Here is a 24,747-nt window from a genome sequence, read left to right on the forward strand (position 1 = left end):
ATAGTGAAGTGCACACTGTATAAGACAAATACTTTCTTCATAAATAAATTTACCAACAAAGAATGAACCACAAATTTAGACATTTGCAGCAAGAAAATGATATATGGTGAAATTAAATCCCTACAAAGCCTGTTGCCTCAGTATATACCTCCCACTCAGCATTCACAAAGCTGTCTGAATTTTAAGGCGATTAAGTTATAATGTAAATGCTGCACTGTTGTGGGATGTAAATTGCTAATTTATGTGAACAGAAATGTACGTGGTGAACAGGAGAACAGACAGCAAAATCTGGCTGAGAAGTATTAGGCTGAGTATAGGACAATGGACATGCACATTAAATGAGCTTGTAGATGCTTCACTTGCCTACATTGTAAAACAAAATAAGATGCTGCATCAATTGCTCTGGAGTTTTAGGGAATAAAGCCACAGGTTCTAATGGAATCACTGTGTGGGTTTCTGAAGCGCAGTGTTACAACCATTCTTTAAATCTCACCTGGTCAGTAGGTCCGCTCGTCTTTCACCCTGAGGGATAGTGGTACACCTGCAGCACATTCAGACTTACTGGCATATCTCTGACCCACCCAGGAGGTAATACGTATAGTTTTAATCTTCACTTCAAAGGGTACAAACAAATTAAACCGTGCAAAATTCAAATTAATATGATACAGTGAAGAAGCAATAAAACAACACGATTCATCCAAGTGTTTATAATAACACAATGCCGCACTCCTGTCCATGAGTATAATACAGTAAGTGAAAGCTATGATCAGGGAAGCTTAATGTATACTTTATATATATATATATATATATATATATATATATATATATATATATATATACTTTATATAACAGACATACAATGCCGGTATTATATCCAGTAACCATAGGCATATTAACATAACAATGACCAGCATTTTATTGCTATTGAAATAAATAACCAAGATATTATTTCTCATCCAACGAGCAGCTTGTATAATATAAAGTGCAGCAATGTTTAAGATATTATACCCCAGAGTGCCAATATAATACCCAATTGTTTTTTTCTTTTCTTATTTTTGTTAATGGACAACATCTTGGTGACCTCCGTATACATTTGAATCTGCTATACATTGAAACAGGATTACAGTCCAAATGAAAGTGAAGTGTGTATACTGCTGGGTACAGGCGGTTGCCAAGAAACCTATTGATTCATGTGTCATATAGCATATACTTACCACACCTAAAGCAATGACATGTACAGCACAGAAAATACATCACAACATGCCATTACCCACGGGCATTATGAAACATGTTTTTTGCTAACATAGCAGCAAAAACAGACATGGGGATGGAGCGTGTTGGTTCACATGACCCTATAATGGTCAGGATCACTATATGGTAGTGTCTATTGGACGCTGCATGTTTCATTTATTCACATTCTCTCCATTGACCATCTCTGGCTACAGATATAGGCGCTTGTTACGCAATGTATATGTAAACTGCGTGAACTACTGTAACTGTGGGAATTCTAACATGCAGGCATAATTATTTTAAAATAAATTGTAACACATTAATTGTACACGGGTGGGCTCCAGACATCTTATTTTGTGACTCCATATAACAACTGAAGGGTTACTTACTAAAAAGCAGGATGAATATTTCTCTATAATCTTCAAGCCTGCACCTTAAGCATGACATCTAAATGATGATGAGCTGTAACTGGAGTTTGAACTGGATTTGGACTAGGGGTGAGCGGGTTCGGATTTCTAAAATCCGAACCCCCCCGAGCCCCCCCGATCCGAGTCCGATCCGAGTCAGGCTCGACTTTTCCCGCCTGACTCGGATCTGAAATCGAGGCAAAACGTCATCATCCCGCCTTCCGAGTCTCGCGGGTTTTGGATCCTATATAAGGTACCCGCGTCGGCGCCATTTTCTCACTCGGCTGTGGACAGTGAAGAGGGAGGGTGGGAGTTAGGGCTGTGTAGTGTAGTGTAGTGTAGTGCTGCTGTTGTCCACTACTTCAAAGTCCATAGGGGCTGGCTGTGTTGTGCTGTGCTGCTGTTGTTAATAGGGGCTGTGTCCACTACTTCAAAGTCCATAGGGGCTGGCTGGACTGTGTTGTGCAGTCAGTTCTCCATAGGGGCTGTGTCCACTCCAAAGTCCTGTGCAGTGTCCCAGTCCTAAAGGAGAGCTGTAGTGTTGTCCAGGGGGTGCTCTGTCCATCAGGGGCGCTCCCCCCAAGTGCTAAAAAAATAATATATTTTCTGTGTTTGTGAATTGTGTGCGCAGTAGCCGCACGTGCATCAACAAAGTAGTGCCAAGCGTGCGCCTGTGTCATAAGTAAAGGGCCAGCTGGCTTGACCGTTAAAGGGTGCTGTAACCCCCGAAAGTACACTCCAGTCCAAACCAAAAAAAAATTATTTTCTGTGTTTGTGAATTGTGTGCGCAGTAGCCGCACGTGCATCAACAAAGTAGTGCCAAGCGTGCGCCTGTGTCATAAGTAAAGGGCCGGCTGGCTTGACTGTTAAGGGTGCTGTAACCCCCGAAAGTACACTCCAGTCCAAACCAAAAAAAAAATTATTTTCTGTGTTTGTGAATTGTGTGCGCAGTAGCCGCACGTGCATCAACAAAGTAGTGCCAAGCGTGCGCCTGTGTCATAAGTAAAGGGCCGGCTGGCTTGACCGTTAAGGGTGCTGTAACCCCCGAAAGTACACTCCAGTCCAAACCAAAAAAAAAATTATTTTCTGTGTTTGTGAATTGTGTGCGCAGTAGCCGCACGTGCATCAACAAAGTAGTGCCAAGCGTGCGCCTGTGTCATAAGTAAAGGGCCGGCTGGCTTGACCGTTAAGGGTGCTGTAACCCCCGAAAGTACACTCCAGTCCAAACCAAAAAAAAAATTATTTTCTGTGTTTGTGAATTGTGTGCGCAGTAGCCGCACGTGCATCAACAAAGTAGTGCCAAGCGTGCGCCTGTATCATAAGTAAAGGGCCGGCTGGCTTGACCGTTAAGGGTGCTGTAACCCCCGAAAGTACACTCCAGTCCAAACCGAAAAAAAATTATTTTCTGTGTTTGTGAATTGTGTGCGCAGTAGCCGCACGTGCATCAACAAAGTAGTGCCAAGCGTGCGCCTGTGTCATAAGTAAAGGGCCGGCTGGCTTGACCGTTAAAGGGTGCTGTAACCCCCGAAAATACACTCCAGTCCAAACCAAAAAAAAAATTATTTTCTGTGTTTGTGAATTGTGTGCGCAGTAGCCGCATGTGCATCAACAAAGTAGTGCCAAGCGTGCGCCTGTGTCATAAGTAAAGGGCCGGCTGGCTTGACCGTTAAAGGGTTCTGTAACCCCCAAAGTACACTCCAAAACAAAAAAATATATATTTTCTGTGTTTGTGACTTGTGTGCACTGTGGCTGCACGTGCACCAACAAAGGAGCAGCGCCAAGCGTGCGCCTGTGTCCCATAAGTAAAGAGACGGCTGGCTCATTTCTTAAAGGGTGGTGTAACCCACAAAGTGCACTACTCTCCAGCAAAAATAAAAAAATATTTTCTGTGTTTGTGTGCGCTTTAGCCGCACGTATATATCAATATAACATAAATGGAGGACCAAACTTTCTCCGATAAAAATAAAATAGGGAAAGATCAAGAACCACTTCCTCCTAGTGCTGTTGCTGCTGCTGGGAGTTGTTCATCATCCCAGAGAGGAAGTAGGAACATCACTACTTTTACTAAACAATTGACCCTCCAACAGTCCCTAGTGATGAGGATGAAGTACGACAGCAGTCATCCTGAAGCAAAACGTATAACTGAGGCCTTGACTGCTATGTTGGTGTTAGACGTGCGTCCGGTATCCGCCATTAGTGCAGTGGGATTTAGACAATTGATGGAGGTAGTGTGTCCTCGGTTCCAAATCCCGTCTAGATTCCACCTGCATCCTCAAAGCAGCAGCGACAAGCGTGCGTCTGTCTGTTAAAGGGTGGTGACACCCTCAAAGTGTGCTACACAAACAATTAAAATATTGTTCTTTTTTTTCTGTCTTTGTGAAATGTGTGGGCTGTAGCCGCACCTGCATCCTTAAAGCAGCAGCGACAAGCGTGCATCTGTCTGTTAAAGGGTGGTGACACCCTCAAAGTGTGCTACACAAACAATTAAAATATTGTTCTTTTTTTTTCTGTCTTTGTGAATTGTGTGGGCTGTAGCCGCACTTGCATCCTCAAAGCAGCAGCGACAAGCGTGCGTCTGTCTGTTAAAGGGTGTTGTAACTCTCAAAGTGCTCCAAAAAAAAAAAAATTTTTTTTAATGTGTTTGTGACTTGTGTGCGATGTAGCCGCACTTGCATCCTCAAAGCAGCAGCGACAAGCGTGCATCTGTCTGTTAAAGGGTGGTGACACCCTCAAAGTGTGCTACACAAACAATTAAAATATTGTTCTTTTTTTTTTCTGTCTTTGTGAAATGTGTGGGCTGTAGCCGCACCTGCATCCTTAAAGCAGCAGCGACAAGCGTGCGTCTGTCTGTTAAAGGGTGGTGACACCCTCAAAGTGTGCTACACAAACAATTAAAATATTGTTCTTTTTTTTTCTGTCTTTGTGAATTGTGTGGGCTGTAGCCGCACTTGCATCCTCAAAGCAGCAGCGACAAGCGTGCGTCTGTCTGTTAAAGGGTGGTGTAACCCTCAAAGTGCTCCAAAAAAGAAAACATTTTTTTTAAGGTGTTTGTGACTTGTGTGCGATGTAGCCGCACTTGCATCCTCAAAGCAGCAGCGACAAGCGTGCGTCTGACTGTTAAAGGGTGGTGACACCCTCAAAGTGTGCTACACAAACAATAAAAATATTCTTCTTCTTTTTTCTGTCTTTGTGAATTGTGTGGGCTGTAGCCGCACCTGCATCCTTAAAGCAGCAGCGACAAGCGTGCATCTGTCTGTTAAAGGGTGGTGACACCCTCAAAGTGTGCTACACAAACAATTAAAATATTGTTCTTTTTTTTCGGTCTTTGTGAAATGTGTGGGCTGTAGCCGCACCTGCATCCTTAAAGCAGCAGCGACAAGCGTGCGTCTGTCTGTTAAAGGGTGGTGTAACTCTCAAAGTGCTCCAAAAAATAAAAAACTATTTTTTTAATGTGTTTGTGACTTGTGTGCGATGTAGCCGCACTTGCATCCTCAAAGCAGCAGCGACAAGCGTGCGTCTGTCTGTTAAAGGGTGGTGACACCCTCAAAGTGTGCTACACAAACAATAAAAATATTCTTCTTTTTTCTGTCTTTGTGAATTGTGTGGGCTGTAGCCGCACCTGCATCCTTAAAGCAGCAGCGACAAGCGTGCGTCTGTCTGTTAAAGGGTGGTGACACCCTCAAAGTGTGCTACACAAACAATAAAAATATTCTTCTTCTTTTTTCTGTCTTTGTGAATTGTGTGGGCTGTAGCCGCACTTGCATCCTAAAGCAGCAGCGACAAGCGTGCGTCTGTCTGTTAAAGGATTACATCGGTGACAGCATCCAAGTAGGCATGTCAGACAGTCCGTACCTGTACTGGCAGGAAAAAGAAGCAATTTGGAGGTCCCTGTACAAACTGGCTCTATTTTACCTGAGTTGCCCCCCCTCCAGTGTGTACTCCGAAAGAGTGTTTAGTGCAGCCGGGAACCTTGTCAGCGAAAGGCGTAGGAGGTTGCTTCCACAAAATGTGGAGAAGATGATGTTCATAAAATGAATTATCAACTCTTCCAGGGAGACCAGCCTCCTGAACATACAGAGGGACCTGTGGTTCCAGCAGGGACGAATTAATACTCTGTGAGGATGAGGATGTACACACTGAAGAGGGTGAGGAATCGGTGGATGAGGAGGATGAGGATGACATCTTGCCTCCGTAGAGCCAGTTTGTGCAGGGACAGATTAATTGCCAGCTTGTTTTGTGGGGGCCCAAACGAACCAATCATTTCAGCCACAGTTGTGTGGCAGACCCTGGCGCTGAAATGATTGGTTTGTTAAAGTGTGCATGTCCTGTTTATACAACATAAGGGTGGGTGGGAGGGCCCAAGGACAATTCCATCTTGCACCTCTTTTTTTTCTTTGCATTATGTACAGTTTGGGGCCTAGTTTTTCAAACTGCCATCCTGTCTGCCACTGCAGTTTCACGCCTAGATGGGTCACGTGTTTGTGCCACCCACTCGTGTCGCTTAGCATAGTCATCCAGCTACCTCGGTGCAACCTTTTGGACATAAAAACACTATTGTGAGGTGTGAGGTGTTCAGAATAGACTGGAAATGAGTGGAAATTAAGGTTATTGAGGTTAATAATAGCATAGGAGCAGAAAAACCTACAAATTCTGTGATTTTAGCTGTTTTTATGCTTTTTTTCAAAAAAATACAGATCCAAAACACAAAACCCAGAACCCAAAACACGGAAGGGTGGTTTTGGTAAAACCAATCCAGATCCAAAACACGAAGAAAGATCCAGATTCAAAACCAAAACACAAAACACGAAAAGTGGCCGGTGCACACCCCTAATTTGGACTGGACTGAAATACTCTCTAACCTAAATGTAAAATGTTCTCAAGCACTGTACTTTATGCATGTTACTACTTCACTGTCTTGCAACGTCACCTGGTAATTATTATACCCTTTATTGCATAAACTTGTGTAGTATCATTACTGCTATTGCAATCGCCCCTCACACACTTTGCAGCATGTGGACTTTGTGATTATGTTGTTGTAACAAGTACTTCTAACTGCAATACACTGATTGCTTTCCTTATATACTCGGGGTCGGACTGGCCCACATGGGTACACGGGGGAACCCCAGTGGGCCCACCCCCTCCTCTAGGGATCAGGATTCAGACTGTGCACTTGAATTATACATTATACATATGTTACACTATAGTCCTGTGCAGTATAATGTATTTTCTACAATGCATTGCTGTTATTAATCTGGGCAGTAGTAGTATTTACTATATATATATATATATATATATATATATATATTTATTTTTTTATAGGGACCCAGACCCATGCACTCTCTAATGGTTAGCTAAGCTTTTGTGGAGGCTGGCTCACCCCCTCTGGAGACTGGCCACACTCCTAAGTATGGGCCCCTATCATTCCATTACCCCAGGGGGCCCTTCATGCAACAGTCTGACACTGTAAATACTACACCAGCATGATGTGCTCCAGATGACTGCCATACCTGTGACTTTCATGGCCAGGACAAACAACATGTGGAACTATTAGTGCCATAACCAGAGGTCTGGGGGGCCCCTGGAAAAGTCATGGTCTTGCCCCCATGCCACCGTGTTTTCTTATTTTGTTTTGTTAAGCTAATTAAATTGGCCTCACAAATGTGATTGTCAAAGTGAGATGGAAATATGAAGGGAATGGCTGGGAGGCTGCAGGTCTCCTAGGCTCACAGAAGATTTAGTGACTTTGATATTGTAAAATACATTTTAGAAACTTTTTTTTTTCTTTTTAACACTCCTACCCAGGTGTGCCACCCTAAGCACGTTGCCAACTCACATGAAATGCTGCCCTATGTACGCTGACAACTCACATGAAATGCCGCCCTATGCACGTTGCAACCTCACATTAAATGCCGCCCTATGCACGCTGCCAACTCACATTATATGCCACACTATGCATGCTGCCAACTCACATTAAATGCCACCCTATGCACCCTGCCAACTCACATTAAATGCCACTCTATGCAGGCTGCCAACTCACATTAAATACCACCCTGTGCATATTGCCAACTCACATTAAATGCCACCCTATGCACGCTGCCAACTCACATTAAATGCCACCCTATGCACACTGCCAACTCACATTAGATGCTACCCTATGTACATTGCCAACTCACATTAAATGCCACCCTATGCATGCTGCCAACTCACATTAAATGCCACCCTATGCACGCTGCCAACTCACATTAAATGCCACCCTATGCACGCTGTCAACTCACATTAAATGTCACCCTATGCACGCTGCCAACTCACATTAAATGCCACCCTATGCACGCTGCCAACTCACATTAAATGCCACCCTATGCACACTGCCAACTCACATTAAATGGCACCCTATGCACGCTGCCAACTCACATTAAATGCCCCCTATGCATAGCTATCAGGAATTTAATAAAACTCCTTCCTAGTTACTGCATCTGCAAGGGTTTGTTCGAGGCTGTCTCACTCTGCCTGCCTCAGACATGACCCTGCTCAGTCCATGACTCCCTCCCCTCTCTAGGCTGCTGCTAAGCAATAGGGCACTTTGCTAAGGGACCACTTTACAGTGGAGGAGTTGTGGCCGAAGTCCGCCTGCAGGTTCAGAGTATGGCTGTGCATCGGAATCTGATGGTTACTAACCATCAATCTTTTTGTTCTGATGGTAGTGTGGTTACCATTTGATGGCTGCGGTATGCTGTTTGCCACCATCGAATTGGCTTCTGTGTCTGCATCAGGGCATCATTATGGGTTCGTTGGAGGGAGTCTCTCACTCCCTGTCTGCCTAAGATGTGACCCTGCTCAGTCCCTGACTCACTCCCCTCTTTAGGCTGCTGCTAAGCAACAGGACACTTTGCTATCTCTGATTAGCTTAGTTTCAGATGCTGTCTCGCTGCTTCAGCACCTTGGTGCAACATTTTTTTTATGTGACTTTCACTAAAATCGTGACTACTCAGCTCCCTTTTATCACAGACGAATGGTTCATACACCTAGGCTTCTCTCGACCAATGCAATATAGAGTATTGAAAAACCCATCAAAATCCATCAAGAGATTAGCCCAAACGAATAGGCAGACCCCTAAAACGGGGACTGTGTGTGTGGGTACAACGTAGGGAGGAGGAGAAGGGCAGCAGGGGGGCGATCAGCCTCCCTCCCAATAAACAGAACTTGTCTGTGCAATACCGCTGCGGCGCTGAACCTCCACAGCCCAGCACCACTACTGAGGGAGGCTGCTACCACTGATCAGCAGGAGTATGATCTCTCTCCCTCCACCCTAGTCACCCAGACCACTGGGAAAAGCTGAATCTGTCCCAATTGGCCCAGCATGTGTGTGTCCAAATTGGGTAAAGACCTGAACAATGGTATGTAACGTGCACATCTTAAGAAACCTGTGAGCTTGCTATTGGGAGGAAAATAAATACCAGTAAACAAACGTGTACAGAAAATAATGCTTTAATTACATTAATGGCATCTGCTGACCAACTAACCACCTCATATAAAAAACATTGCTCTGTGGGTGCAGCTTTCTGTAATTTGAAGAATTTAGCACATAAGGAACTGTAGAGTAATCCAAGAAAGTATACAAAGTTCTAATGAGTTTCATGTGAGAAGTATGGTGTGTTGTATTAATGAATTAAGATCAGTAGTGTGTTCTTCTAACTCACTGTAGTGTAATATCTTCCCCATGCCACTTCTATCCTGTCTTACACTAAATAAACCCATTTATTCTACTTTCCACACAATATTCAAGTCCCCTAACTTATCTATACTGTGTTTGGAATCTGGCCTGTACCATGTCAAACATTTTATCCTCTCCTATCTATTTCTTCTATCCTCTGCTTCTGATTTAGCTGCTCATGCTACTGAACTGATTTCCTCATTGTGGCCCTATTTACTACAATCTGCATTCCAAATGCGATTGTAGTGCATTGCAGGGACAGAGCTTGCAATAAAGTTCTCTCCCCGCACATTCCCTCCACACACCTCTCACTGTATTTTTCTCAAAAAATACAGTGAGAAGATGTCCGCGCATGCCCAACCGGCTTACCAACCACCCTTTTCCCCCCTCCTGTGCAGCTTACACTTACCTGCCCAGCAGAGGCGTAACTAGACTTTTTGGTGTCCTATGCCAGAAAGAGCATTGGTGTTTTTAAAATAGGGAAATAAAGCACCCGAAAAAGGGCCATGGCATCATGGGTAAGGGCCGGGGGAAGGGCCAGGGAAGAGAAGGAGGCCAGGAGATGCTGGGGATAAAATAAGAGGAAGCTACTAGTGAGAATGATAATAAACAGAAAATTGACAGGCACAAACAGCGCTCCCTGCCCTGTGGTATGGCACAGGTCACACTACCCTAGCTACAGCCCTGCTGCCCAGTGATCGGTGCTCCAGTGAAGTCCTCTGGGGCTCCGGTCAGCTGGTCTCCTGCACTGTGACCGTGGTCAGCTGCTCTATACTTCAAACTGAAATAGAGCTTCAAACCGTATAGTGCAGCTGACTGTGGTCACAGTGCAGGAGGCCGGAGACCAGTTGACCGGAGCCCCAGAGGACCTCACCGGAGCACCGAATACCAGTCCAAGGATGCAGATAAATGTATGTACGCTTTTTAAAAAAAAAAAAAAATGATCAGCTTGTGGTATATTTAGACCATAAAGCAGATCACAGAGCCGGTTCCCGGCTCTGCTCTGCCTGTCAGAGCAGAGTATAAATTGGGATACCTGGGGAAAGCTCTGATAAAATCCCATCTGTACAGGGCCGGCTCCAGACCTAGCCGCACCCTGTGCGGCGATGGACCCCTACGCCCTACTCTCGCGCACGGCTTCGAAAAGGGTGCGTGACCTATTTAACATAGACCACCCCCCCTAAATGACGCTAATTGGGGGCGTGTTTGTACGACACGCCTTCCATTTAACGTCAGGCTGGGGGCAGCCCAGCACTACATCAGTAGCTGGGCTGCCCCCAGCTCTCTCCCAGCACTGAATAACTGATGGATGCCGCGCGCATGCAATTGGAAAACTACTCCAATTGCCCTTAAATACATTTATGTGATACGAAAATAATGTAAAAACTGAGTAAAAAATACAATTTTTCATATTTTTTTTGTAAAAATAATATTGATAAATTGGGCCCCAAGAGCAAGAGAACACAGGTGATGTTTAGAAGACAAAGGAGAGAACAGAAATTTCAGGTCATGATTTACCCTTGTCTGTAAGTCCATTATAATGCACTTTTCTATACATTACTTTCAAATTGTATTCTTTGTATTTGGGCATTTCTGGTCCTAATATTTATTCTGTGACAGCATATATACATAATTTCATTACAATTACCATAACCCATAATCTGTATCAGAAGTCAGGATTTACCTGCCAGGGATTGTGACATATTTCCCTCTGTCATCTGCTGGTCTCCTGGATACGTCAGCAACTGCTCTGTGCCTTTCAAGGATTCCTCCAGGTAAAGTCCTGTATTTAGGATGTATGTCTGGCTGCCTCCTGACAGGATTTGTGCTGTACACCCATGAGCCATCCAAATCCATCCATCTTCGACTGTCGATCCTAACCAGTGTAAACAAGACACAAACTAGGAGAAACACATTGCCAAAACAAAAGTTACAGCTACTGTATTAGTACACACAGACATTAAAAACGATGCTACTTGAAAGACAAATACTTTGTCCTAACTTTTAACAGCAGTAGAGCAAGATGTGTTCTCTAATCTTCTTCCACAATGTGTACTATGTATTTAATGAGTCCCAGCGTCACCAGTGCTTGATTTTGACACCTATATGTTTGAGGACCTACATACAGTGTCACCTCAAAACTAATATGTATTCTTGCCCTATGAGAAAACACTGTCTTACCTTTGCTTTGCCATCAGAAAGTTTTGCTCTTAGGATGTTCGCTGTCCAGTGATGTAACCAATCCAGGTTTCAGATTCTGTAAAATACTAATAGTTTTTGTTTCAGAAAACTTTTATAAAAGCAGACTTTGTCCTATAGTGTATCACATCTTTAGTTAGTAGGATGTCTGTACTTCCATCTATACAGATATTCATTTGACAAGTCTTCCTCCACCAGAATGCATAATCAATGTAATTTAATAGTTAGATCACCAAATAATACTCAAATACTTTGTGTTGATGGAAACATGGTAATGCTCTATCTGGCTGAGGATGGTAAATATTCCACTAAAGGAATCATATTTAATACATATATTTTTTTTGTGTATCAAATATAATCTATTTCTGGTCCTAATATTTATTATGTGACAAGTATACAAAATGTTATTCTAAATACCATAAAGTCTATGAGATCTATTTCCTGGGCATGTCAATCTGTATTCTCTCATCTGCAAAATGTTCAGTACCTAGGGCTATGCAAGCACTGCAGCATTATTCAACATTTATTCCATATGGCAGCACTGTGTAGAACTAGCACATGGTTGTTTTTAGCCGTGATTTTTTCGGAAACATGGCACACGGGTGTTTTGATTTTGTTTTAAAAGTTCTAGGGATGACCATCGACGGTCTACCATCGAGGTCATCAGTGGTTTACATAGATGGCAGGAAATCATTGACGGAAAACCATCATTAGCTTAAACCATTTATGGTCATCAGTGCAGTTGCTAAAGATGAAACTCAGCGGGTGGCGAACAAATCAGGGATGGGACTTCATGGATTAGGACAGAATGCAGAGCTAAACATCATGGCCCTGGCACTGGGGGTGAAACTGCCATCAATGCAGTGAACCATCTAATCTCCACTAATGATATCAAAACCATTGACCATTGGAGGCAAATAGTTGTTGGTTATTAATGGTAGGTGGCCAACCCTAACAAGTTCAGAATATATCAAAAACAGAGATACTGTGTATTGGCAATACTGCAATAAGTGTGTATCCTGGCCATACAATTTCCCATTGAAGAAAATTACTGTGTTTATTAGCTCATTTAATCACTTAAAAACCAGCTGAACTCAGCTTTTGCATCGATAACCTCTGCTATGGTTGCATGGATTTTTTTCCATTGATTGTACAGTAACTACTCACCACTATGTACTTTATTCTTCCATTTGGAATATTTAATGAATTAACCAACAGTTCTCTTAACTATAAAGAACACTGATTTGTATTTCACCATCTGTTTAAACTGAGATCACTGCAACTTGATCAGAATGTACCACAGGCGGAAAATACCTTGTGTATCTACCCTAACACAACTTCATGCGCATTACACTAAATGTTGACAGACCAATCCATATAATGAAGCTACACTTTAATACAGAGGTAAGAAACACTGCTTATAGTTTGGAATATTCTTGTTTAACCTTATTTTTTATAGCATTTATCATTTTGCAAAAGCAATTCAATTGTTTTTTTCATGTTCTCACAAAACTTTTTTTTTTTTAAATATTAAAATATATTTACTCTATGAAATTTACAGTACATTATATACAGTGCTATTTTTCAGCATTTATTCCATATGGCAGCACTGTGTAGAACTAGCACATGGTTGTTTTTAGCCGTGATTTTTTCGGAAACATGGCACACGGGTGTTTTGATTTTGTTTTAAAAGTTCTAGGGATGGCCATCGACGGTCTACCATCGAGGTCATCAGTGGTTTACATAGATGGCAGGAAATCATTGACGGAAAACCATCATTAGCTTAAACCATTTATGGTCATCAGTGCAGTTGCTAAAGATGAAACTCAGCGGGTGGCGAACAAATCAGGGATGGGACTTCATGGATTAGGACAGAATGCAGAGCTAAACATCATGGCCCTGGCACTGGGGGTGAAACTGCCATCAATGCAGTGAACCATCTAATCTCCACTAATGATATCAAAACCATTGACCATTGGAGGCAAATAGTTGTTGGTTATTAATGGTAGGTGGCCAACCCTAACAAGTTCAGAATATATCAAAAACAGAGATACTGTGTATTGGCAATACTGCAATAAGTGTGTATCCTGGCCATACAATTTCCCATTGAAGAAAATTACTGTGTTTATTAGCTCATTTAATCACTTAAAAACCAGCTGAACTCAGCTTTTGCATCGATAACCTCTGCTATGGTTGCATGGATTTTTTTCCATTGATTGTACAGTAACTACTCACCACTATGTACTTTATTCTTCCATTTGGAATATTTAATGAATTAACCAACAGTTCTCTTAACTATAAAGAACACTGATTTGTATTTCACCATCTGTTTAAACTGAGATCACTGCAACTTGATCAGAATGTACCACAGGCGGAAAATACCTTGTGTATCTACCCTAACACAACTTCATGCGCATTACACTAAATGTTGACAGACCAATCCATATAATGAAGCTACACTTTAATACAGAGGTAAGAAACACTGCTTATAGTTTGGAATATTCTTGTTTAACCTTATTTTTTATAGCATTTATCATTTTGCAAAAGCAATTAAATTGTTTTTTTCATGTTCTCACAAAACTTTTTTTTTTTTAAATATTAAAATATATTTACTCTATGAAATTTACAGTACATTATATACAGTGCTATTTTTCAGCAGGAACAAGCTGGTTCCTGAACCTCTCATTAACTATGACATAATGTCCTGGCCCTATAATGTATTTTCTATTAGATAAGTTTAATTTGAAAGTCCCTTTTTAGTGCCTTCTTTTCTAAATACTATATATATATATATATATATATATATATATATATATATATATATATATATAGATATATATATATATATAGATATATATATGCAGGGGTTAAAGTGGGCAGGAACGGGGTGGAACTGGGTTCCGTCACCTCTAGAACTAGTTCCCCCTCCACCACGTCCCTGCATAGAAGCCCTACAGACAGCCACTCTGTCTGGCGGCGGCCGTCATCCCATCCTCAGTTTCCGGCTCCATGTTCCTCCTACACCCATGGCCTGCCCCTCCGTGCCGTGAACAGGAGCAAGGAGTGCTAAAAAAGCATCTAAAAAGTATTTTACACTGTCATAGCCCCCAAAGCTTCTGAGTACCTAGGTGGCCCCCAGACCATTCACTGTAAAGTTTCCTAAATACAACAATGTCTGTGTGTGTATTTGTCTGTCTGTGTGTAAAGAACAGTAGTCACATTGTTCTGGCGTCTCAGAGTAGTACTGCCTAGTGTGTGTGGGTGGGGGGTAGTAGGTGGCAGGGGAGATGAGTTCCACCACCTACCCAGGACCACTTTAAGCCCTGTATGTATATATATTTTAGATGATGTCTATAAATAATTGTTTTTTTTCTATAGCTCCACCCCTAGTAGCTTCACCCACAGTTCCTGACACTATTTTTCCAGAAAAATAGCCCTGATTATATACATGATAAACTTAAGAGGCCAAAATCTTACTTGTCTACTCTCCTGGAATGTCTTGGTGGCTCCTGAAATGCAGATGGATCTTCACGACACCCGGTAGAGTAGTCAAGAATCCCGGCTGCTTCCTGCAGCTGCCCACTTCACTTGGCTTGATGACGCATTTTACTATGAATTGTGTCATGGTGGCCCCATCAAGGGCACTGTGAGGATTGGGGAAGCAGGTACTAATTAGCCTGGGTGTGTTGAAGGGGCCAGGCAGGGTCTAAGTCCAGCTGGTGAGGGGGACAAATGTGTCCCTTTGCAGCGCTACAAAATATTTTTTTCTTTAAAGGGTGGCGTGGTGACAGCTCCTGGAGTTTGCCAGGACACCACAGTACCTGGGCCCTGGTAAATGTTGCAACATCCCGGGGCACTGCCTATTTCAGAATTGTATAGTGGGGAGCGAGGCCACGATGACACGTTCAAGCCAGAACACTGCCACACCACACCCCACTGCCCCCTCTCCCAATGCAGGCTATAAGCAGTAGAGTCTTAAGGTAAAGAGATGCCACACTGTGTGTCAATGTTCTCCCATGAGTCACTCACAATACAGGTACAACTTAATCAATAAAGGAAAAATGTTTACAGGCAACTATGTACATATTTTAATGTACATAGATTTACTACTTCCTGTCATAGTATGAATATGTATTACATATATAAAGTTATAGGATGCCTGTCCATGTTGGATACACTCATTGGTGTAGTTGCACTGTAAAGTCATGGAATAAATTGTAAGCTTGCAGCAGGTATGTGTTATTACTCAGTCTCATTTCATTTCTTTTTTGTTCACAATTGTAAAGCGCAGTGGAAAATGTTGGTGTTATAGAAGTACATGTTAATAAAGAAATAAGTTGTCTGTTTGCATAAAGTCTACATTATGTTTACAAGTGACAAGTAATAAACAGCCTTAAAGTAGACAAACTTACAGCATATGTATGTAGTGTACTACACCCACTACCACTAAGCATTTCATTCATCTGCAGATACGGACCTACAACATGTGTGCTTATTAACAATTTACACCCAAAGAATGTATTCCACTCAATAGGGACATATATAACCTATAGACACACACAGCAGCAACTCAGCACTCACCTCAGTCCAGGAAGACTTTGCTGGAACCACAACAAGGTTCTGCATAGCCTTGCACTGTGCTTGCACTCTCTGGTTATATTGGTATTGCTATACCCTCCTCCAAGCTAAGGAATCCAAATTATTGCCAGTAATATTTGGAAAGCAAACAACGCAGAGGTCTTCATTAGCTAGGTCAGAGTAATGCAAAACTCCTCCTCATACAATAATAAGAGGAGGCATCACATAATAGATTAAACAAGAATATAATGAAGCAAATATACATTTTTACTGCACGTCAGTGTAAACATTTTTTAAATAAAGGCCCTGTAGAAAAAAAAACATGGAAAGCAAAACAAGAAACTATATTCGTAGAAAATGCCTAATAGCTTCTGTCTACTAACAAAGTCCTACAGATATAGGGGGAGATGCTTCAAACCTTGGAGAAAGATAAAGTGGAGAGACAAAGGGCCTGATTCAGAGCCGCTTGCTCTCGCTGTGCGTTCGCAAGCGGCCCGATGTTCTGCGTACGCGCATGCTTCATTCTGTGGGTGCGTGAACTACACACTGCGATTGCAACCCTCTCACTCGCCCAGCAAAGGCAGCCCAGGGTAATTAGTGACAGGAGAGGCCGTTTGTGGGTGGTAACAGGGGCAGGACACTAATAGCGGGGGGTTGGAGATGCGAACGCAGGCGTGCCTGAGTGTTTCAACGCCATTTTAGAGGCGTGCATATTTAACAGGCAGCGTCATAGTACACGTCACTTGCCTTTTTTTTTTTTATAACACTGATTTCCTCGCAATGCTTGCGGTAGGGTAAAGCAATGGTGCTCAATGTACCAATGTTTTAATACACTTCCTGGAGATGACATGTGCTGGTGGGCGGCTCTGCCTGTGCGATTGGGCGTACACAAAGTGGCTGCTTACTAAGACATGGTGGGCATGCTTATGCCTTGGCGAGCGTTCGCTTCCCGTGGCGTCACTTTGACAAATTTGGATACGCATCCAGCGTCCGTATGCAGATTGCGAGCAGGTCTGAATCAGGCCCGAAGTACCAACCAATCAGCTTTGAACTGTAATTTTTCAAACACAGTCTGTAAAATGACAGTTAGGATCTGTTTGGTTGGTACTTTATCTCCAAGCTTTGATACATATGCCTCTAATGAATCTATTCATCAGTACATAATTATCACTAGTGATAATTAGGTTTTATACTTGCTGCCAGTTTAATCAACCTTTCGGAGGCATTCATCATGCCTCATTGCCTAAAGTATCACTACTGAAAAGTTGCTCTTTTTGTGGAGTCTTTTCAGAATTGTGATACTTTTCCCCTGCAACTTAGATTTCCATAAGGACTTCCTCAAACCGCGCATGTGTCTAAAGCCTTGTACACACTGGATGATTTTTATGAACGATAACGATACCGTTGAACAATATAGCGTTCAAATCGTCCAGTGTGTATGCACTTACCGACGAACGATGCATGCTCCCGCAGGTCATTAATGATATACCCAGTCTCCAATGCAGGCAATATTATCACGTTTCTGGTATATATACAAGATGGAATACATGACCGCTTTATTACGTAATACATCCAAAACTTTTGATAAAACATGGTCCCCTTGGCTGACATACCAAAATATTTCCTCTCCATTCAACAATTAAATTTTCCTTTTATGTTTTTTGTCTCTACTATATCTAAAAGAGAGTGATCCTATATAGAGTCCACCCATCCTTCTCTCTTCTTATTCTCCTTTGTCTTTCTTATAGTTTTTTCTTTTCCTTTTATCTCTTTATTCTTTTTTGTTTCTCTTCTATTTTTAAACGGATAGCCACACCGTTGCAGCAAGATACTTTTCTTGCTTCTATATTCTTTCTTTTATTATACTGAGAAAATCTACCATTATATTATATTATTGTTCTGAAATAGTACAGTTCCAATTATAAAAGTATGTTATGTGCTGTATTTTATTTTTGTTTTTTTGGAATGTACTGTTCTTATGTGATTTGCTCAATAAAAAGAGTTTATAAAAAAATAATAATTGATATACCCAGTCGTCTGTATATGCAGTCCAATCTGGGGATATCGTTAACAATGCCATGCTGCCGAATGCAATGTTGTTGCCGGCATTGGCAAGTGTGGATGCACTTAACGATGCCAGAACCCCGCCATACACATATCGTCCAGTGTGTACAGGGCTTATCATTTTGCCGCCGGCATCTATACCCCCCCTCCTAACCGATTCTGCTACTGTCTGTAACCACAGTCCCCCATTCACAACTGTGAGCCCCCCACTCCCTGCCAGTGTCATCCCCCGTATCCTCTCACCTCACCTGTCTCATTCCTTACCGGCGCCGTGGTGTCTGGATGAAGCCTGGATGGAAGGAGGAACTTCAATAGGTGAGCCGGAGGCAGTGTGGAGACTGGGGACAATGGGCTGCGGTGTCCTGCAGGTTTAGGAGGGAGGTAGCTGGAGTTCTCAGCTCCCGGATGTATGCAAACACAGCAGGGAGGGATCTGAATACACTGCATCCCGTGATGATCAGGATGGCGTACAGAGACACTACCAATTTCCGGAAAAAAAGCTATTTTATCGGTCGCGATGTGTGACATCGGCCAGCTGAATAAGCCTCAGCTTATGTAGCCCAGCCGGCTTACAAGGCCAGGAAGTTTCCGTCCATGGACGCAGAAAACGGGGATGACACTTCCCCTTTTCCGGGAACGCAGGCCCTCCCCACCCTAACACCTCCCAGCAAACACCTCTGCCTGTCAATCAGATAGAACAGGTCCTGCGCATGCACATATTCCCAATAACCAGGAATCTGCGTGAATATCCAAAACTTCTGCTGAATCAGGCCCATTGGCCACTCTTAGCCAAGGCAAAAAATACTATATTTTACAAGGTTTAATACACAGTAAGAACAAGAAAAGGCAGCAAGGATCAGAGTCAAGAGAGAGGACTATGATACTTTGCATAAGTGCATCCAACTCCAACATGGATGGTGATTTAGCACCTTCGGGGCCTGCTAGTGATTATATATATCATGCAATCACTAGCAGGCCCTGTGTTTTCTTAGCAGCTGATGTTTGTCTAGATCCGTGGTTCCCAAACTGTGCAACATGGCACCCTGGAGTGCCTCAGGACACTAGCAAGGGTGCCTCAGGTTGGTGGTCCTGCACCAAATCAAATTATTTATGGTCAATGTAATGTAAATATGTGTACAAACAGAAGCTCCACATAACTGAGCCTAAGTATGCCAGGTAAGCACAATTTACTTCACTTTTCTAAATTTTTTTCTGAATCTCTCAATAACAAATGTTTGGGTAAGGGGTGCCGTGAAAATAAAGCTAATACTCTAGGGCGCCGTGATTCAAAAAAGTTTGGGAACCTCTGGTCTAGATAATTTAAATCCCAAATATGTAGATTGACAGACAAGTATTTTCCCTGGAGATAATTACTTATACAGTATAGAGTAGACCCAACATTACTCAGTGTGACAGTGTCTATAGCAGATTCAACCCCACTTAGACATGTAAGGATACACAGGAAATCACTGTCAGACTATTTCTGTATATTTGCCCAGGATTATTATGTATGGTAATGGTATGAACAATTATTAGCCTGTGCCTCAAAGAAAAGTAAAATAAATCTTTTTACACTTTGTTTGAGTTTAGGCACATACACGCTCAGAGACCCAGTGGCAAATGCAGGATTTCCAGAGGGTGGTTTCCAAATAGAGCGAGTGTGACCTGTCAATGAAGAGGGCAGAATTAGTACTTAACCAGCTTTAATAAGCGTCATACATAGTGTATTGTGTGTATTAATTCCAGCATATACAGGACCAGTGATCAGAGTAAGCCATTAGATGCACCAGTAGGCCATCCTGCCTGAGCTGAATGTATTTATTTTAGATGTGGGCAGTGAGCACCATTCCAGACTATTAGAGCAAGTCCGGGAGCCTGGAGGAGCAGCAGAAGAACCTAGCACTGCCCTGGACATACTGTATATGTACATATTGGGCTCTATAGCAGTGCATCTCTAACAGTGCATGTTTTCCAGATCTTCTATTTGGTGCACAGGTTATTTATTACTGGCTGATACATGTTAAAAGATCCACAGGTGGTGCTAATTATTTCATTTGTGATACTGAGAAGAACATGCAGCACTAGTAACAATCTATTATATTACTATTTCTATTGTGGTCAGTGTGGGCTCGGGGGTGGGGTTTCCAGGCAGTCGGAAACCCCCCTGCGTTTGCCTATGAGACCCATAACAACCCACGTAAAGTACTGGGTTTTATCTTATTGATTGGCCATAATGAAGTTTACTTAGCAACATTACTTAAATTTACAAATCTGAAACCACAGCAACCAGATATTGGATCTATTGTAGGGGTGTGCACCGGCCACTTTTCGTGTTTTGTGTTTTGGTTTTGGATCTGGATCTTTCTTCGTGTTTTGGATCTGGATTGGTTTTGCCAAAACCACCCTTCCGTGTTTTGGGTTCTGGGTTTTGTGTTTTGGATCTGTATTTTTTTGAAAAAAAGCATAAAAACAGCTAAAATCACAGAATTTGTAGGTTTTTCTGCTCCTATGCTATTATTAACCTCAATAACCTTAATTTCCACTCATTTCCAGTCTATTCTGAACACCTCACAATAGTGTTTTTATGTCCAAAAGGTTGCACCGAGGTAGCTGGATGACTATGCTAAGCGACACGAGTGGGCGGCACAAACACGTGACCCATCTAGGAGTGACACTGCAGTGGCAGACAGGATGGCAGTTAGAAAAACTAGGCCCCAAACTGTACATAATGCAAAGAAAAAAAGAGGTGCAAGATGGAATTGTCCTTGGGCCCTCCCACCCACCCTTATGTTGTATAAACAGGACATGCACACTTTAACAAATCAATCATTTCAGCGCCAGGGTCTGCCACACAACTGTGGCTGAAATGATTGGTTCCTTTGGGCCCCCACAAAACAAGCTGGCAATTAATGTGTCCCTGCACAAACTGGCTCTACGGAGGCAAGATGTCATCCTCATCCTCCTCATCCACCGATTCCTCACCCTCTTCAGTGTGTACATCCTCATCCTCACAAAGTATTAACTCGTCCCCACTTGAATCCACCACCACAGGTCCCTCTGTACGTTCTGGAGGCTGGTCTCCCTGGAAGAGCTGATAATTCATTTTGATGAACATCATCTTCTCCACATTCTGTGGAAGCAACCTCCTACGCCTTTCGCTGACAAGGTTCCCGGCTGCACTAAACACTCTTTCGGAGTACACACTGGAGGGGGGGCAACTCAGGTAAAATAGAGCCAGTTTGTACAGGGGCCTCCAAATTGCCTCTTTTTCCTGCCAGTACAGGTATGGACTGTCTGACATGCCTACTTGGATGCTGTCACCGATGTAATCCTCCACCATTCTGTCAATGGTGACAGTATCATATGCAGTGACAGTAGACATGTCAGAAATTGTTGCCAGGTCCTTCAGTCCGGACCAGATGTCCAAACTTGGTCCTGCCTGCCCTGCATCACCGCCAGCGGGTTGCTTAGGATACCTAAGTTTTTTCCTGGCAGCCCCAGTTGCGGGAGAAAATGAAGAAGGAGCCGTTGACGTGTCACGTTCCGCTTCAGCTGACAGTGTGTTCACCAGCAGGTCTTTGCACCTCTGCAGGCTTGTGTCGGCCGGAAAGAGAGACACCACATAGGCTTTAAACCTAGGATCGAGCACGGTGGCCAAAATGTAGTGGTCTGATTTCAACAGATTGACCACCCTGGAATCCTGGCAAAGCGAATGAAGGGCTTCATCCACAAGTCCCACATGCCGAGCGGAATCGCTCCGTCTTAGCTCCTCCTTCACTTTCTCCAGCTGCTTCTGCAAAAGCCTGATGAGGGGAATGACCTGACTCAAGCTGGCAGTGTCTGAACTGACTTCACGTGTGGCAAGTTCGAAGGGCTGAAGAACCTTGCACAACACGGAAATCATTCTCCACTGCGCTTGAGTCAGGTGCATACCCCCTCCTTTGCCTATGTCATAGGTGGATGTATAGGCTTGTATGGCCTTTTGCTGCTCCTCCATCCTCTGAAGCATATAGAGGGTTGAGTTCCACCGCGTCACAACCTCTTGCTTCAGGTGATGGCGGGGCAGGTTCAAGAGTGTTTGCTGGCGCTCCAGTCTTCGGCACGCAGTCGCTGAATGGCGAAAGTGGCCAGAAATTTTTCGGGCCACCCAAAGCGTCTCCTGCACGCCCCTGTCGCTTTTCAGAAAATTCTGCACCACCAAGTTTATTGTGTGAGCAAAACATGGGACGTGCTGGAATTTGCCCAGATGTAATGCCCGCACAATATTGGTGGCGTTGTCAGATATCACAAATCCCCAGGAGAGTCTAAGTGGGGTAAGCCACTGGGCGATGATTTCCCTCAGTTTCTCTAAGAGGTTGTCGGCGGTGTGCCTCTTACTGAAACCGGTGATACACAGCGTAGCCTGCCTTGTAACGAGCTGGCGTTTCTGAGATGCTGCTACTGGTGACGCTGCTGCTGTTGCTGCGTAAGGTGATACATCTACCCAGTGGGCTGTCACAGTCATATAGTCCTTAGTCTGCCCTGTTCCACTTGTCCACATGTCCGTGGTTAAGTGGACATTGTGTACAACGGCATTTTTCAGGACACTGAGGACACTTTTTCTGACGTTTCTGTACAGTCTCGGTATCGCCTGCCTAGTGAAGTGGAATCTAGACGGGATTTGGAACCGGGGACACACTACCTCCATCAATTGTCTAAATCCCACTGCACTAATGGCGGATACCGGACGCACGTCTAACACCAACATAGCAGTCAAGGCCTCAGTTATACGTTTTGCTTCAGGATGACTGCTGTCGTACTTCATCCTCCTCGCTAAGGACTGTTGGTGGGTCAATTGTTTAGTAAAAGTAGTGGTGTTCCTACTTCCTCTCTGGGATGATGAACGACTCCCAGCAGCAGCAGCAACAGCAGCAGCGGCAGCAGTAGGCGTAGCAATGCAGGATCCTCCGGAGGAATCCCGGATAGGAGAGTCAGTCATGCCAGTGATATGGCCTGCAGGACTACTTCCGATCCTGACTAAGGAGGAAATTGACGAGGAGGGAGTTGACGGTGTGGTTTGCAGGCGCTTGGATACAACAGGACAACGGGATTTAGGTGTCCCTGGACTGCTTACGGTCTGAGCCAAAGTTTCTGAACTTGACAGTAACTTTTTATGAACGCGCTGCAGGTGCCGTATAAGGGAGGATGTTCCTAGGTGGTTGACGTCCCTACCCCTACTTATTTCACCTTTACATATGGTACATATGGCAAGACAGTTGTTGTCCGGATTTGGATAGAAATATTGCCAGACCAAAGAGGTGGAATGTTTGGTCTTCTGCCCAGGCATGACCGTGATGGGCTTTTTCATCCCACGGACAACAACTGTCTCCCCCGGAGCCTGATTTAAACAAACCACATCACCATCAGAATCCTCCTCGCCAACTTCCTCCTCAGCGCCAGCTACACCAGTATCCTCATCCTGTTGTACTTCAACAGTGACATCTTCAATTTGCATATCAGCAAGTGGACTGTGGGTGCTCCTTTCAGCACTTGCAGGGGGCGTGCAAATGGTGGAAAGAGCCACCTCTTCCCGTCCAGTGCTGGGAAGGTCAGGCATCGCAACCACCACCACACTTGGACTCTCCTTGGGGATTTGTGATATCTTCTTAGAAAGCACAGTTCTTCGCTGTGCTTTTGCCAGCTTAACTCTTTTGATTTTTTTAGTGGGAGGAGTGCTTCCATCGTCATGTGAAGCTGAACCACTAGTCATGAACATACTAGGGATCGACCTTAGCCGTTCCTTGCCACTCCGTGTCGTAAATGGCATATTGGCAAGTTTACGTTTCTCTTCAGCTGATTTAAATGTCTTTTTCAAGGTCATTTTCCTGAACTTTGCCATTTGGGATTGTATGTGCCCTCTACTATGACATTGGGCATCGGCCTTGGCAGACGACGTTGATGGCATGTTATCGTCTATGTCATGACTAGTGGCAGCAGCTTCAGCACTAGGAGGAAGTGGTTCTTGATCTTTCTCTATTTTATTTTTATCGGAGAAAGTTTGGTCCTCCATTTATGTTATATCGATTTGATATATACGTGCGGCTAAACACAGAAAATAATTTTTTTTTTGGTTTGGACTGGAGTGTACTTTGTGGGTTACAGCACCCTTTAACGGTCAAGCCAGCTGGCCCTTTACTTATGACACAGGCGCACTCTTGGCACTACTTTGTTGATGCACGTGCGGCTACTGCGCACACAATTCACAAACACAGAAAATATTTTTTTTTTGGTTTGGACTGGAGTGTACTTTCGGGGGTTACAGCACCCTTTAACGGTCAAGCCAGCCGGCCCTTTACTTATGACACAGGCGCACGCTTGGCACTACTTTGTTGATGCACGTGCGGCTACTGCGCACACAATTCACAAACACAGAAAATAATTTTTTTTTTGGTTTGGACTGGAGTGTACTTTCGGGGGTTACAGCACCCTTAACGGTCAAGCCAGCCGGCCCTTTACTTATGACACAGGCGCACGCTTGGCACTACTTTGTTGATGCACGTGCGGCTACTGCGCACACAA

The 24,747-nt window shown here is 43.5% G+C and overlaps 1 protein-coding gene across 2 annotated transcripts in view; it reads right to left on the reverse strand.

Moving 5' to 3' along the window:
- DDN (dendrin) overlaps positions 1-16,171 on the reverse strand; it is a 41,615-nt gene extending 25,444 nt beyond the window's left edge. For both annotated transcript variants that reach the window (XR_015879407.1, XM_088479817.1), the window contains exons 1-3: positions 16,129-16,171; positions 11,530-11,615; positions 11,033-11,224 (exon numbers count right to left, since the gene is read on the reverse strand). Coding sequence is in view for 1 of the 2 variants with exons in the window: in XM_088479817.1 (XP_088335943.1) it covers positions 11,033-11,224; positions 11,530-11,543 (206 nt within the window). In the remaining variant the exon portion in view is untranslated. The remainder of the gene's footprint in view (positions 1-11,032; positions 11,225-11,529; positions 11,616-16,128) is intronic.
- Positions 16,172-24,747: the final 8,576 nt, after the last annotated feature.

Source organism: Taudactylus pleione, unplaced genomic scaffold, assembly GCF_031769625.1.
Source record: "Taudactylus pleione unplaced genomic scaffold, aTauple2 ptg000005l, whole genome shotgun sequence".
NCBI lineage: Eukaryota > Metazoa > Chordata > Amphibia > Anura > Myobatrachidae > Taudactylus > Taudactylus pleione.